The sequence below is a fragment of the Acinonyx jubatus genome, chromosome A2 (genome assembly GCF_027475565.1).
Source record: "Acinonyx jubatus isolate Ajub_Pintada_27869175 chromosome A2, VMU_Ajub_asm_v1.0, whole genome shotgun sequence".
In the NCBI taxonomy this organism is placed as follows: Eukaryota; Metazoa; Chordata; class Mammalia; order Carnivora; family Felidae; genus Acinonyx; species Acinonyx jubatus.
In genome coordinates this window covers 67,042,055-67,059,183 of record NC_069383.1, presented here as the reverse complement: position 1 = coordinate 67,059,183, position 17,129 = coordinate 67,042,055, and the positions used below count along the sequence as shown (strand labels likewise).

At 37.2% G+C, this 17,129-nt stretch overlaps 1 protein-coding gene across 1 annotated transcript in view; it reads right to left on the bottom strand.

Moving 5' to 3' along the window:
• COL28A1 (collagen type XXVIII alpha 1 chain) overlaps positions 1-17,129 on the bottom strand; it is a 173,908-nt gene that overhangs the window by 82,121 nt on the left and 74,658 nt on the right. The window contains exons 19-25 of the mRNA XM_027071949.2: positions 11,872-11,943; positions 11,052-11,120; positions 8,286-8,357; positions 4,716-4,784; positions 4,008-4,076; positions 348-416; positions 107-175 (exon numbers count right to left, since the gene is read on the bottom strand). Coding sequence (XP_026927750.2) covers positions 107-175; positions 348-416; positions 4,008-4,076; positions 4,716-4,784; positions 8,286-8,357; positions 11,052-11,120; positions 11,872-11,943 — 489 coding nt within the window. The remainder of the gene's footprint in view (positions 1-106; positions 176-347; positions 417-4,007; positions 4,077-4,715; positions 4,785-8,285; positions 8,358-11,051; positions 11,121-11,871; positions 11,944-17,129) is intronic.

Here is a 17,129-nt window from a genome sequence, read left to right as displayed (position 1 = left end):
TGCTCTTCTAGCATGTTTGGAAAAAAAAAATTCACCTTTACCAAAGTCACTTACCTATAAATACATTTTTTTAGAAGCTTCTATGTTACTTACTTTAAAATCTTACCTTTGCTCCAGTGTCCCCCACTCCACGTAAACCCATTGGTCCAGGGGGTCCCGGTAGTCCCCGAGGTCCCTGAGATGACATAATAAAGGAGAGAGTGAGTGTACTTGTCATGTGCAGTGTTCATCAAAGAAGAAAGGAAGGAAGGTAGGGAGGAAGGAAAGAAGGAAGGGGGGGAGGATGGAAGGAAGGAAGGAGGGAAGAGAGAGGAAATGAAGGAAATAACAGTGATGTCCACACTTACAGCCACACCAGGATAGCCATCACCTTTGAGTCCTGGAGCACCCACTGGTCCCCGAGGTCCTTGCGCACCCTGGGTAAATTCCAACACCAGGTCATAATGTTAGACTAAACTATGAAACACCTGGCAAAACTTAAGCACAATACCAACTCTATATGGCAAACATGCATTTGATAATGCAAAGGAATGATCTGAAAAATTTTAGAAGGGAATTCTACCACAGATGGCAACTTGTTATAAGTCTCTCTTCATAAGTCTTATCCATTTGCATTTAGTGGGAAGCGTGGAGTGAATACAGGGAATATATGTGAACCATTACAAAGTCCTCTATAGGAAACACATTTCATAGGAATTAAAAATGGCCGATTGTTGATAGGTTAATTTTTAAATTTATACTTTTCTGCATCATAAATTGTGGAGAAGTATAAAAATGAGAAATTTTAATAAGCACAGTGTGAGAAGAGAAGGAAAGAATACATAGCTATATTTCAAGTGTAAAATTTTGAATGTAAAGTAAGATAACTATGTGCTACCTATTGTTAAACTATATCCATTGTCCTCTTCATTGGTGCCCAAATTACACAAGGAATAAATAAGCCAAAATGAAAATTAAATACAGATTAATTTTTTTAAAAAACAAGTTGTAAACATATAGGATACAGAGTTTGTGTTGTGATTCATATCTCAAGACCGAGGAAGAAGTTCTATATATTGCTTTACATGATAACCTTTGGCATCAAAAACTTTTGGTAGCTACAATTGGCCTCCTCTATAGAGGAAAGTGTGATTACTGCCTTTTGAATGACAGGATTTTCGGGAAAGTGTAACTCTCCTTCGAATGGAAATCAAAGAAATTTCTGGCTCAAGTGAAATGGAGAGAGAGGAAGAAAAAAATGAGGAAAACTCTTAGAAGATTCAGTAAATATAAACCTATTACACTGTATTTAAAATGTGTAATTTTTTTTGTATCACATTCCATTCTGTTGCTGTGATAACTCTTACAATGACCCTTTCAACGCATATCAACTATTTTGATTAAAAACTGTCCATATTCCTATGGGTTTTACATTAGAAAGAAACTAGTAATTGGCAGACCTTTGTTTCCCAAGATTGGAAAAAGTAGCAGGACTCTCAGTGCTTTCCTTATATGCAAGGATCTCAAATTCTGAGATCCAACTACCATTATCCCAAGCCAAATGCTGCCCACAATCCAACCCTCAAAAGCTGTTCCTAATTCTACTTCTATGAATGAATGATTGACTGGGGGGAAGAAAATTACATACTCTTTAAGTATAAAGAAGTTAAGTTTATTTTGAAAATCATGAATACAATAGCTGTTTCTTCCTATTAAATTGAGACTGGTTTTATGGGATTAACCTTCTTAAGAGTGATCTCTAGGAAACGTGTGGCCACTTGTAAGAACTTAATCTACTATTTATCATGAACACAACCCCAGGATGATCTCTTCAAGTTATGTGACAGAGAGCAAAAACAGGTTCTTCTGGAGAGGTGAATTTTGGCATATCCCCATCTCTAAGGAACTAACTAGTCACTAGAAGCAATGTATTGTGTTAATCCAACCAAATTTAATGTTAAAGTGCCAAACATTACATAAAGACATGTCCCAAGACAATATATCCGTTTCTTTCCATGCCTACACAAGGAACAGGCCAACGACAGAAGAAAATAGTAACTGCTCCCTGGTTAAGTTGAAAGGAAAAGAAAACTGGAATCAAGATTCACTTTCAGGTTTTATTTCTAAATTTCAAGACTATAACAGATTATCAACAGCTGTTACTGTTTATCCTCTGGCACCCACATGGGGAGAAAAAAAAATGTTAAAACATTTATAGTTTACAGCTAAACATTTTTTACCTAGAGATCCTTGTGCTGCTTCCTGCAAAATTTTCAGCTAGCTTGTTACTTCTAATATTAATAGGAAATATCAGGGGGCAGGGATAGGGGCACTGTTCTGTCTCAGATTTTTATTCTGGACTCCTCACAATATATTTCTAGAGAGAATTTTTGTCACTTGGCCTTTATGTGCTGGATTCAAGAAAATGTCCTGCAGAGCAATTCCCTTTGAAGCGTCTCTCGTTCAATAGAAATTAGGGCAGAAATATCAATCTGGTGTTTTGCAATGGGCTTTAGGGGAGGATCTGGAGCTCCCTGAAGTCATATACAAAACTGAATTATGTGCCAAAACTTCTATCAGACGTTTAACCTCTCAAAGCTTTAAAAAATAGCGCATTAGGGAAGAATGGCAGAAAGAGTATCATTAGAGACCAAGGGATTAGAAAAATCATGGAGTAAAGAAGCAAATAACTTTAACTACATCATTAGCAATGCCAATGGCGATCAGTAAAAAAACAAGAGGGGCTAGTAAATCCAGGCTGCACATTTAATTGGATTTTATTTCTACTGTAAAGGACAGTATAAGTAGAGAGACGTAATTTTAAATCATGGAACTAGGAATATGCAGATTCAGGGAGTTATCAAACAATATGAAAACTGCTACCCAATGTTCTTGATCAAAGCCCTATCTGCAGTATTAGCATTAGAAAATTTGGAATTTTCTCCTTGTGTCGTACAGAGCTTGGGTTCCCATGTACCTCAGTGTCTGGGGAGTAGGATGACCATCTTGTTCTGGTTTGCCCTGGACTTTTCTCTGTTTTAGCTTGAAAATCCCACATCCTGGGAACCTTCTGTGTCCTCAATAAACCAGAAGATTGCCTCTCTAGCAAGGACAACTGTTAAAGTGATTAAGAACAATGGAGTTCAGGATCTTCCCTTGACCTTTAAAAGGACCACTCCAACTTAATTGCAGTATATAATAAGTTTTGCATTATATTTCAAAAATGGTTCTTAGTTTTCTTTTTTGAAGTTTGAAAATCCCTGATGTTAGTACTTGAATCCTTGTATCCACAAGAGGCAATCTGATAGAACTAAAACCAGTTTCAAAACCACATAACAACATGCTACTGATTTAATGAAGCGCTGATTATGGAACCCTGAAGCCTGTTCTCATAAACGGGGATGGGATGTGCTTGTGACATTTGGAATGTTAAATTTTGCTGCGATGCTGGGTTTTGTGTGAACAGGGAAATGGTGCCTTGTTGCCATGGAAAATAGATATGATTACTGAAAGCCGTCTTCTCCTATAATTATTTGCATTTTCATTTAAAATAACTGAAAGATGGAGAACGAAGCAGAGAAATTTAATTCAATAAAGCTTCCAAACATGAACTTTCAGTATCTCTTCTGCAAAACGCTGTCCAAAAAGTTCAAGTTTGGAAGATTTATTGAGTTAAATTTCTCTGCTTTGTTTTCCACAGTGGTGGTTTGCAGAAGAGACACCTAGGCCATTCATATGTAAATGAAAGAAGCTAGAGGTCATATAATCTCTTGTACCACAGACATTACAAAAGGAGTATTTTCAAACAACTATTGAGTCATCCAAAATTTCACCATAAGGGGCTATCATTCCTCCACATTTATGAAAAATAAATTATCTGATGGCTTGATTTTTAAAAACGAAAACAGTGCACTGAGTTCTTCAATGTAGACAGTGAGTAGAACAGTCTCAACTATAAACTTACTGTGCATTAAATCCCCTTTCCCTTCTGTCTCGTAGAGGGAAGAAAGAACATGAATAAAGCCTACCTTTGGTCCTCGAATAGCAATTCCCGGTTCTCCTTTAAATCCAGGCATCCCGGGTCCTCCCCTGTCTCCCTGCATATTTCAAATAACGTTCAGTTTCAGGCTTTAAGTATCAGGAGAAGCCATAATAGCACGAAGCACAAAAGAGATGAACCAGTTTATAAAGGCTTTGATCTATCAGTCTCTGATCTTGAGGTAGTGGCTTCTTCTAATGTATTTGAGGGGGATTGCAAATCCTAAGCAAATCAAACCTGTTGGTAAAGACTATGACAGCTGTTTAGAGGAAGGCCACTAAAATAGGTGGCTACCTAGACTCAAATACTTGGACTGTAAGAATGGGAACCTCTTAAATCTGAGTAGATTTCTTTCCTGCCAGACTTTCTGATTATTAATCCTACCTGATTCTTCTGAATAAACACAGTACATTTTTACTTGCATTAGGGTTCCAGGATTTGGTGAAGGTAGTTCATGATGAAGTGACAAGTTCAAGAGCAGAAGCTAGAAATCTGTTTTCTAATCTTAAATTTCCTGCTAGACCTTAGTTTGCTTAGTTGTGAACTGTCAGGGTTGAACTAGATAATATCTTGGGGTTCTTCCAAAACTAAAATTCTAGTCCATTGGTATCATGAATTTTTTTCCCCACCCCACCTGCCAAAGATCCAAGTTTAAAATATGTATATATAAAAAATAAGTATTCTCAAGAATGCATACCTTTGGCCCAGGTGGTCCAGGAATTGATGCTCCGGGCATCCCAAAAGGGCCCATAATTCCTGGTTCACCCTAAAAAAAAAAAGAGCAAAATACTTACTACATTGCAAGCAAAGAAATCATATATAGGAATTATATTAGGAAAAATAGAAATGTATTCCCAGCATTTTAAAATATTATGACCTATTTCCCAGACCAATGTGAAAATATTTGAGCATCTTTGTAAACCACTACTAAAGTTTTTCATGATTAAGATTTCAGTGCCTTTAATAAATGCATTCAGTTAACTTCTGAGTATTAGGAAATTTTTATCTCTTGTGTATTCTTTTATTTGCCAATAAAAATTATGCAATTCACGGTGCTTCCATTCTGTATTGTGTGCCAGGAAGCTCAGAGGGAACTATGTGTTCAATTATAAGAACTTTCTCCAGCATAAGTTCTTGGGTACACTTGGCAGACAAATAATGTTCCTTTTAGTTTATAACTTTTTCCTTTGTTATTTTATTTTATTTTATGGCCCATGGTGTATCAGTCTTCTATTGTATGCTATCTCACATCCTTTTTCAGAAGTAGGGAGTTTATGGTAAAAACAATGGAATTTTTAATAGAAAATTTCAAACATGTCTTTTATTTACTTACTTATTTAATTTTTTTGGCATCTCAATATTGACTCTCAATAAAAACCCAAGCAATATCTCTGTCCCACCTGGTTCTAGACCAGGATTCTCAAATTTTAGTGTAGAGAAATCATAAGAGGAATTTGGTAAAATATAGTCAGTTCTCAGCCCCAGAAACTTTAATTCGGTAGCTCTAGGGGCTGGGCCCAGCAATATGAATTTTATGAGGCACTTCTGGTGGTTCTGATATAGGTACAAATACCTCACTTAAAAACACCATCGGGGAGCCTGGGTGGCTCAGTTGGTTAAGCATCCAACTCTTGATTCTGACTCAGGTCATGATCTTGTGGTTCGTGAGATCTGGTCCTGTGATAGGCTTTGTGCTGACAGCACGGAGCCTGCTTAGGATTCTCTCTCTCCCTCTTTCTCTGTCCCTCCCTGATGTGTGAAAGCCCTCCCCCTCCCCAAAATAAATAAATAAACCTTAAAAAAAAATTGAGAACACTATGCAAAGTAATTGTCATTAAAAGAACATGACATGTCCAAAATGACCCATTTGGGATACTAGAAGAAAATATTAAAGCTTCATGATATATTTTTATCTCATCTTTTAGATTTTCAATTATATATGTAAATATCATAACAATATGATAGTTTATGAATAAAACTTACAATTAAAAAATAAACCTATATTGAGGTGTGGTCGAATTCATTTTTGCTAGTAGGGATTTATAATCAATCAGTTTGGAAACTACTGATGTAGGATAGGTGTGGCAAACTGGGACCTTCAGGCCAAATCCTGCCTGCTGCCATGTTTTACACAGCCATTGACTAAAAATGGTTTTCATATTTTGTTTTGTTTCTGTAAGTCGGCTCCACACCCAACATGAGAGTTGAGCTCATGACCTCGGGATCAGGAATCACATGTTCTATCAGGCATCCCAGTTTTCACATTTTCAAATGATTGTTATATAAGTGATTATGTAATATCCTCAATTTTGCCTCTTGGCCACAAGGCCTAAATTATTTACTACTTATACTTTTCCAAGAAATTTGCCTCCCCTTGCCTTAGAGATTGAGCTGTTTCCAAGTGCATGAGCTGCCCACTTGGCCCCCGTGTTTCCTCCAAGAGGGACTCCATCAATCAGATTCACCACTAAGACTCTTGCCCTAGACCACATTCATCTTCAGAGCTGAGACCCTCCCACTGTGCTGATTACCCTGTACGACCCACAGGCTGAGCACACCAGCCAACCAGGGCCCAGATCATGCCAACACATGCACACACCAGTCTTTAATTCCGAACCTGTAAGGCAATGGCACATGACACAGTGAGGATTTTGGCAACAGACAACCACCCTGTTCAATCCTATGGCCAAGGATAAAACATCAACTCATTAAAATTCTCACTTAAACCAGAGTAAACAAGATTATGCTTCTAGATTTAATCTATTCTTTTAAAATAAGAAATTATACATATAGTATAGAATTCTCTTAAAGACTGTATTAAATTGTGATTATGCTTTAAAAAATAGCAATTCTTCATCAAAAAAGCTTTATTTCAAAATACAGAAAAAATACTTTGAATAAGAGTAAGATATAAGGAATAACCATTATTATTAATACTAATACAACATTTTCCCTACATGGCGGCATTTCTCATCAGGTGCTTCTTGAATTACCTGGAGCATAGGGCACTTATTTACAAAACACAGATGGCTAGGACCCACCCACCTATTAAGTCACGCTATCCAGGCATGGCACCAAGAAATACAATTTAAAAAAAATTTTTTTTTAACATTTATTCATTTTTGAGATTGAGAGAGGCAGAGCATGAGCTGGGAAGGGGCAGAGAGAGAGACACAGAATCTGAAGCAGGCTCCAGGCTCTGAGCTGTCAGCACAGAGCTTGATGCAGGGCTCGAACTCACAGACCATGAAATCATGACCTGAGCTGAAGTCGGACGCCCAACTGACTGAGCCACCCAGATGCCGCAAGAAATATGGATTTGTAACAAGCTCCCAGGTGACACTGATGGACACTGAAGCTTAATAACTGGTCTACAGAGAATGCTTTATTTTCTACCTGCTCGTATGTGGCTGATACCATTTTTTTCCCTTTTAGTTGTTTTTTTTAATATCTGGTCCCTGAACATGCTCCTTGTCTCCTTACAAGTAGCATCTTCCTAGAAGCCTGAACTGTCTTAGGTTTGCAATTTCGGTTTCCTGACACATCCAAATGACCTCAATATTCTCTCCTGCTAAGTCAGGACACATACCTAATTGCCTGCCTCACAATTTCCTTTTCTTCATCCTCAGCACGCTGTCCTGGTCACTTTATCAGGACATATATCTCCTACTTTCCATTTCACAGTATTGATTTTTTACTCTCTGAATAGCTCCACGTACTATGTGCCAGGAACAGTGCTAAGTGCTTTATTAACTCTTTCAATCTTCACAGCAATCTTAGAATAGGTACTATTTTTACTTTCTTTCTGTGATTGAAGTGACGGGCCCAGAAAGGTTCGGGGTGGGGCAGGATGAAAATCCTACTGTACCGCATTCTGAAGCCCCACTCCTCATCATCACTGTGCTGCCTTAGTCTGGAATTGTGCTGTTGTTTAGCAAAAAAGGATGGTAGAGAATTGGTATCTCCTACAGTCATAACTTCATCCCAACTTCTGAATATTTGGTGGTAGGTTGAAAGAATTGACAAACAGATTGTCTCTAAGAATCATAAATGTTCCAGTGAAGATGACACAGTTTGTGGACTCTTTACTCCATCCTGTTTGGTCTGGAATAGTATGCTTATTCTAAAGCCTTTTTCATTGGGGAGTTTTGTTTTGTATTTGTTGAGTAGGAACCAGGGAATCCAATTTGCAGTGGAAATCTATTCTATTAAAACCAGACACAATTTCAATCTCCCGAGAGCACAAATGAGAATATAAGAAGCATACCTTCAGCCCTTCAGGCCCTGGAAATCCCCTCTGTCCTTGATTTCCTTTGCTCCCTTTCTTCCCTTCATCACCCTGATGAAATAGTTATAAAAAGACAGTTGTGTTAACAAACCGTCCTCGCTCTTCTAACAACCCTATCAGGACCCTGTTATCAACCGACACTGATTTCCTAGCAATGTGTCCCAAGTCCTGCTGGGTGGCATGGGATTTGTCAATGTGCTTGAGCAGATAGGGTGACTTCAGAATTGTTCAGTCTTCACCATTTATTCAATGTGATTTAATATTTTTAACAATCTAAGCTCAGTATCTCTCTTTGGGGACTTCAGTTTGAATTCACAATTCTTTTCACCGTTGGTTTATTAACAGATGCTTCTGAGACATTCACAGTTTCAGAAAAGAGAGCTACCTATGCTTTTTCAGCTTTAATGCCACTTCAGTGTTGAAACGTAAAATGAGATGTTTTCCAATATAGAGAGCAAACTGGCGGTTGCCAGAAGGGAGTTGGGTGGAAGAATGGGTGACATAGGTAAAGGGGATGAACAGTACACTCATCTTGAGCATTGAGAAATGTATAGAATTGTTGAATCATTATATTACACACCTGAAACTAACAAAACACTGTATGTTAATTATAGTTGAATGGAAAAAAATCTAATTTTAAAAAGAAGTGGCAACAAGGTAGTGAAGCATGAAATAGCTACACAAAATGTTACCACTGAAGGAAACCATATTTTTCAAATCCAGCCCCATTTCTTCCTCAATGAGGAGTCTAGCTCTATCTCCCGAAGGAGACCAATAATTCTATTGGTAGAAAGATCCATGAGCATTAACCTGGAGCAGAGTTAGAAACTGCCTACTGGCTGTTCCTCAGCCTGGTTGTGTAACCTTATGCTTCTCTGAAAGAATTTTGTGACCTCCAACCAGAGAGCTCAGAGAACTACAAAGCAATCCTTAAACTAGGGCTCAGTTGCAAGGTATCATATCTAAATGTGTGCTCAGCTCAACAAAGGAATGAATTTGGGGGTTGCAGGTGAAACCATTTAATCATTTATCAGATATGATTATACCACAGTTTTCAAACCTAAGCGTGCATCAGAGTCACGTGGAGGGCTTGTCACCCCACGTGGAGGGTTTGTGCTGAGCCCCACATCCACAGTTTCTGATTTAGTAGGTCTGCATTGAAACCCAAGAATTCACATTTCTGACACATTCCCAAGGTCATCAGCAATGCAGACACTCCGTTAAGAAGAGGTGAACTCCTATTACACCCACAGATTGTAATTAACTCCCCAAGGTCCGAACTAATAAAGAGCAGTGACACGGGTGATAAAAAATAACAGTTGACTGTTATTGTACCATGAACTTACTGTATCATTATCATTTGACAATGGAGGCAAAATCTAACCCCAACTAGTTATTTTCTTCCATTCACTCCCACGTTTAATTTACTGACCTAAATAACCCAGAAGATGGCAATAGGAACCCAATTAAAGGTAATAAAGTGCCAACACTGAACAAGAGCATGCCTGGGCTGTGTGATATATTCCTACCACTCTTCTCCATCACCCTCCATAAACCACAAAACCCCTCAGAGCTACAAATCCTGAGCCCTCTTTTTCCAAAGCATTGTCCTTGCTCTATTGGTAGCATTCAACACCACCAATTGCTTTCCTCTTGAAAGCCCCTCTCCTTGGTTTCCCTAACATGATAGCTATTCTGCTTATCTTCACACTATTGTGAATGTTCTTTTCCAGCTACACCACAAGGTGGGATTCAAACCTCAGCTCTCTTTCTCAGAGACATCATTCATTCTACAGCTTCAATGGTTAACTCCAAGGGTCTATTTTCCGAAAGTATATTCTAGAAAACGTTCGTTTTCCTGAATGTTAATAGACAAGCATTTATAAAAATGTTTTTGTACGATGTGAAAAAGGTATTCTCTGTCAACATTCACCCACAAAAAAAGAGATCTCATAGTCTGATAAGTCAATAAATTAAACTGTTTGAAATTCTACAAATGAATTTAAATTTCAAATTCTTACAATTAAGGTTAAGGACTCAATTTTAGCCAATATTTGCATAAAACATAGATTTCTTAGGTTTTCAATGACCATTTTAAGACAATTATAAATAGAACACTAATAATTATACAGATTTTATTTTTATTTTACTCATATGTAATTCTTCATAATCTTTATATGAACATTGATGACTATACAAAAACTGCAGGAACATCTGGCACTTTAGAGTCTGTAGGTTATGTCACTCGTGGTCTTGTCGATGAATTTGGATATTCTTATCTTGACCTATAAAGATGTTATTCAACCAGCATTTCTATAATGTGCAAAATAAACTTAGGCCAAGTTGTGAAAGTGCAACCTCCATTTAATAAGGTTGGGATTATGACTTATTTCTTATTGCTTTGTGTGAGATTCTATAAATTTTTGAAGAAAATATATGGACTTTCAAGTCTCAAGGATGTATTTCAAGGCTTCTTTTCTGTTTCTAAAATGTCAATGTGGGCATTTATTGAGAAAACATGTGTTGAACTCTTCCTATTATCTGGGTCTTATGATAGATCTTAGGAAAACAAAAATGAATGATACATACTTGCTGTCTTTCAAAGGTTCCGACAAGCTAGATCCATAATTTTAAACCAGAAGTAAACGCATGTGACATAGCAGGAATACCAGTCTAACAATCGAATTTCTCCCCAGTTGTCTCCTCGGGCAATCTGCTTTCCTCAACACTTTGTCAATTCCATACCTTAGGGCCAGGTTGTCCTTTTCCAGGTGGTCCTTCTGGGCCTCTTGTTCCTGGAAGCCCTGCTTCTCCCTAGAGGAAATGACAATGATGCCTTAGCTGACTCTCCATGGACAGTTTGTGTAAGCCCACCTTGTCTCCTTTTCTGGTCAGTGGATTTTCTGCTGAGACCCTCCGAAATAAGACATTCATTCTAGTCTTAAAATGGATTTGGAAATCTACCAACTTTAATAAATTAATATCAAGCTCTAGTTTAGCTCAGAGCCGCTGAAATATGAAAAAGTCCAATTTCTCAGCCAATTTTCAAAGACTATACTCACTTTCCTATGGCTCATCATTCACATGTGATGGTTTGGCTTAAAAAGAAAAAAAAAATGGAAAGACCTTCAGCCTTTCCATCTGCTATTTTTCTCTACTTATATTGAAAAATGAGTATTTCAAATGTCAACTCATAACACCTCAGAAAATCTTTACAATGGCCTTACTTCCAGAATGCATTTACAGCCTCTCATTTTGGAGGGGAAAAAGTGTTTTTCTCTAAGGCTACACTCAGGTACTTTCTAGGAATCACAAAGGGACTAGATCACTGGAGGGTACCATGGTCGAAACACCAGAGAGAAAGCAGAGAGCATGAGACCCTGTTCACCCATTAAATTGGTGCTCTTCCTCTCTGAAATAAGTGGAAAAGGAAATTTATAATTATGAGATGTTTTAAAAAGACTAAGCTTGTCCTGGATGGTTTACTTTGAGTTCCTGCAGGACCAAGGTATCAGTGTGGTTCAATAGTTTTTACTCTAGTCACAGAAAAACATACTGTTGTTACCTTCTTTCCTGCAGCCCCATCCTCTCCTGGTACTCCTGGTTGTCCTGGGAGCCCTGTTGAGCCTGGCTCCCCCTGGTGGATGAGCAAAGATTTTATTTCCCAGAAATTCATATTTATCTATAAGTGTCATGTTTACCATAATTTAAATTCATATTTATGCACCACCATTTTGAGGTGCTTACCAACTGTATATCTTACAATATTTGAAACAAACCTCTGAATGGGGAAATCTGAGTAGTAACCAGTAGTAATGAAATTATTTGACCTTGGGCAAGTTACTTCAACTTCTTGGATCTCAGTTTTGGATTATGTTGTTCTGGATTGAACTGTAACCTCAAAGAAGATATGTCATAAGTCCTGACCTCTGGTACCCGTGAATGTGACATCATTTGGAAATTGGGTCTTTATAGACGTAACCAAGTTAAAATGAGATCATCAGGGTGGGCCCTAATTGAATATGACTTCTGTACTTAGAAGAAGAAGCAAACGCCATGTAAAGACAGACACGTGGGAAGAACTCCATGTGATGACAGAGGCAGAGACAAGAGTGGTGCCACTGTGTGTCATGGAATGCCAAGGATTGGCAGCCAGCGCCAGAAGCTGGGCAGAGGCAAAGAAGGATTCTTCCTTACAGGTTTCTGAGAAACATGACTCTGCAGACACTTTGATTTTCGACTTTGAACCTCGAGAATTGTGAGATAACAAATTTCTGTTGTGTTGAACCACAGTGTGTGATTCTTTGTATAGCAACCCTAAGAAGTTAACATGAAAGTGAAATTTCAGCTCTAATATTCAGTACTGCTACTTGCTTTCAAGTTAATTTGTATTTAAGAATACACCCTTTAAAGTGTTTAGAGATAACATGTGCTACCTTCAAACAGTGCCAGAGTGCTTATTGCATTCATTAACAGCAAAAATATTAAAAATAAGTGAAAGTCATTTCACCTAACTTAGCTAAAAAAAAACAAACTCGTGAAGATAAAAGCACAGTAAACCTAAAAATAAGTAGAAGGATATGGTAAGGATAAGAGCAGTTAGTAATAAAGTTGAAAGCCAAAAGTAAGAAAGGTAACAAAATTAAAGGGTATTACCTTTAAAAACTAATAAAATAAATAAGCCTCTACTAGCAGGAATTACTAATACTAAAAATAAAAGTCACAGTTAAACAGTATTAAGAGTTAAAAGGAAATACAACTATATACATATAATAAAAATTTTAGAAAAATTTTCATGACAATTTCAGACAAATGTATTGGAGAACATTAATAAATAATCTTTAAGAAAAATATAAATCACTTAAATGACATAGGAGAAACAGACGAGCTAAATGAACGAGAAGCATCAAAAAATTGAATCAGTAATGAAAATCTCTAACTTCTTTTCCTTCTAAGATCACAGGCTTCGTTGGCTTAACAGTCAAGCCTTATAAATTCTTTAACCTTTGAAGAACAGATATTCCCTATCTTATACAAATAGTTGTGAAAAACAGTAAAAGAAGGAAGTCTACCCAATTTATTTCACAAGGGTAATAAAACCTTAATTAAAGTCACACAATAATAGGATGAGTAAACTACATTGTAGACCAGACTACCTATGAATATAGATATAATGTAAATTTCCAGTCAAAATGCAGGATTAGGGGCCAGATTTAATTTCCTCCCTGACACAACTAAAAACCAGACAAAATATATAAAATAGTATCCTTCAAAACATTAGACACCAGTAATAAAGGATAATAATACCGGGGAGCAGGGAAACAAATTACGTAAACACTATACTTTCTCCAGTTTGCTGCCAGGGTAGTTACCAGGCCATGGTGTATGGAAGGAGAATCTGGAGAAAGTTCAGAAATCTCTCCAATTTCAGGAGACAAAGGTAGGAGTCTGGGTAAGCCAGGTATCAAAAATTCACAGACTAGATTACCTGATAGGAAGAAGGTACACAGAACAATGAAGCTCTGAGGAGTGTCCCCTCAAATATTCAAGTAAATACTGTTCAGTACAGTGTGACAAAACTACCTGACTCCCAGAAAACAACCAACCGAAAAGAATATAAAGAACTGGCAGCAGACCAGAAACGGTGCCTGGTTCCAGTGGCAAAAAAGGAAATCTCACAATTCTGAGGGCATGTATTAGAGTTCTAGAAAAGGTCTTGCTTCAGTAGTCAGGAAAAATGAACCCTAGACTAAATGCTGCCCCAGTCCTACCTAAGAAAGCTTAAAAGCAAGACCAAGAGGTTCAAGCTGTTTTAAGTGTCTTAAAAGAATCCAGGACAATGCATAGAAATACAGAGATATGTATAGGAATACAAAAACGTCTAGCCCCCCAAAAGGTAAAATTTATGAAGTTTGTATCTAGCCAAAAATTATCAGGAATTCAAAGAAACTAGGAAAAAGCTGACCAAAAAAAACCTCACACAGGTGATAGAATTGGTAGGTAAGGACACTGAAAGTTATTATACTGAATTCTGTATGTTCAAGAAACCAAAGGAAAGTTGAAATACATTAAATAGAGACAGGAAGGTAGAGAAAGATACAAATTGAACTTCTAGAGTTGAAAATTGCAAAGTAGGAGATGAAGAAATACACTGGATAAAATTCAAAGCAAATTAGACATCACAGAAAATCAATGAACTGAGAGACATAGCAATAAAAACTATCTTAAATGAAGCAGAGAGAATAGAGACTGAAAAGGAATGAGCAGAGCATCAGGAAAACAGCCAAATATAAGTAAAATGGAGATTCCTGGATGAAGACAGACAGTGGGAAATATTTTGAGAAACAATGGCCTAATGTTTCCAAATTTGATGAGATCGCTAACCTACAGACCCAAGAAAATCAATGAACTGCAAGCACAAGAAATATGAAGAAAACAAAACTAAGGCACATTGTAATCACAGGGCTCAAAACTAGTGATACAGAGAAAACCTAAAAGGTAGCCAGATAAGAGAGACCTATAGAGAAACAAATGTGTAGATTCTAACAGATTTCTCATCAGAAACAATGCAAGTGAGAAGACAGTGGAACAACATCTTGAACATACAAAAAGAAACAAAACAAAAACAGCCATCACCCTAGAATGCCATACCCAGTGAAAATATGGACAAAATAAAGACTTTTTTGGAAACAAATGTGGCAGTTTCTTGAAAAGCTGAGTAGATACCTACCATATGACCTAGCCATTTCACTCCTAGGCATTTATCCAAGAAAAATGACAGCATATGTCTATACAAAGACATGTACATAAATGTTCATAACAGCTTTATGTATACTATCCCAAATCTGGAAACAACCAAGCGCCCACCAACATGTGACTAGATGAACAAATTATGGTATGTCCATACAGTGGAATACTATTCAGCAATAAAAAGAACAATAAAAAAAGAAGCTGTTCATAGATGTTAAACATGGATCTCAAAGTAATTTTGCTGAGTAAAAGAGAAGACAGAGAAAAAAGCTTACACGATATATTATTCTATTAATATAATATTCGAGGAAATGCAGACTAATCTATAATGACAGAAAGCAGATCAATAGTTACCAGAGATTGCAAAGCAGATCAGTAGGAGAAGTTAGGGAGGGATGGAGGGATGGAGGGATGGAGGGATGGTATTACAAAGGGACACATAATAATTTTGGGGGTGGGGGATGATGGATACTTTATTTGGTTTTAGTGATGGTTTCAAGAACATATACATATGTTTTATCAAAGTGTACACTTTAACCATGTGCCTTTATTGTATGTCAACTATGCAATAAATGGAATTGTTTAAAATGGATGAAAAAATCCTGAATAAAAGATTAGTCGATTAAATTGCTATCATTAAAAAAGTTATACATCATGATCAGATGGGTTTATCTCAAGAATGCAGAATGGTTCAATACCTAAAAATTCTGGAAATGCAATATACTACTATTAACAGGTTAAAAGGGAAACATAAAACAATTATCTTAGTAGAGGCAGAATCTGATAAAATCCAATACTCATAATTAATAAGGAACTTTTGGTACAACTGAAACAGAAAGTAATTATCTTAACATAGTAGAGGTTGTCTATCAAAACCCTACAATAAATACCCCACTTAAAATTGAGATTTTAGGGGTGCCTGGATGGCTCAGTCAGTTGAGCATCTGACTTCAGCTCAAGTCATGATCTCGAGGTTCTTGGGTTCAAGCCCCCCATCAGGCTTTGTGCTGACAACTCGGAGTCTGGAGCCTTCTTCTGATTCTGCATCTCTCCCTCTCTCTCCCTCTCTCTCCCTCTCTCTCTCTGCCCCTCCCCCGCTTGTGCTCTGTCTCTCTCTCTCTCTTAAAAATAAACATTAAAAAAAATTTTTTAAGTGAAATTTTAGAAGCACTTCCTTTGAAGTCACTTCTTTTACACATTGCACTGGAGGTCCTGTCAGTGTATAATTTTTAAAAATGAATAGGAAAAAAGCTAAAAAGAAATAGGTAAAACAGTTTTTATTTTCAGACAATATGATTACGTACACAGGGAATAAAAAACGAAGATTTTGTAAACAATTAGAAACAATAAGAGGAAGGTGCCTGGGTGGCTCAGTCAGTTGAGCATCTGACTCTTGATTTCAGCTCAGGTCATGATCTCACAGTTCGTGAGATGGAGCCCTGCATTGGGTTCTGTGCTGACAGTGTGAAGTCTGCTTGGGATTCTCTCTCTCCTTTCTCTCTGCCCCTTTCTCCACACGCTCTTGCTCTCTCTCTCTCTCAGAATGAATAAATAAATAAACTTAAAAATAGAAATAAAAGATACTGTCAGGTGCCTGGATACAAAAATCAATACACCAAAAAACAAACAACACCACCAACAAAATAATACTTTTCCTGTAGACCTGGAATAGCTAATTAGAAGATGTAGAAAAAGAAAACAATTCACAATTGCGAAACATTTCTCCAATGTACTTTTTTAAAAATGTGTATTTATTCTTGAGAGAGAGACAGAGTGCGAAGTGGGGAGGGCAGAGAGAGGGAGCCACAGAATCCAAAGCAGGCTCCAGGCTCTAAGCTGTCTGCAGGGAGCAGAGCCCGAAGCGGGCCGAACCCACAAACTATGAGATTACAACCTGATCTGAAGTCCAACACTTACCCGACTGAGGCACCCAGGATCCCCTCCAATGTACCATTATAACTGAAAAACTACAAGATCTATATGGATAAAATGACAAATATTTTTCCCGGAAAATTAGTTTTACTCTGTGGTTTGAAAGACTCAATATTTAAATTTTTTTCAATGTTTTATTTA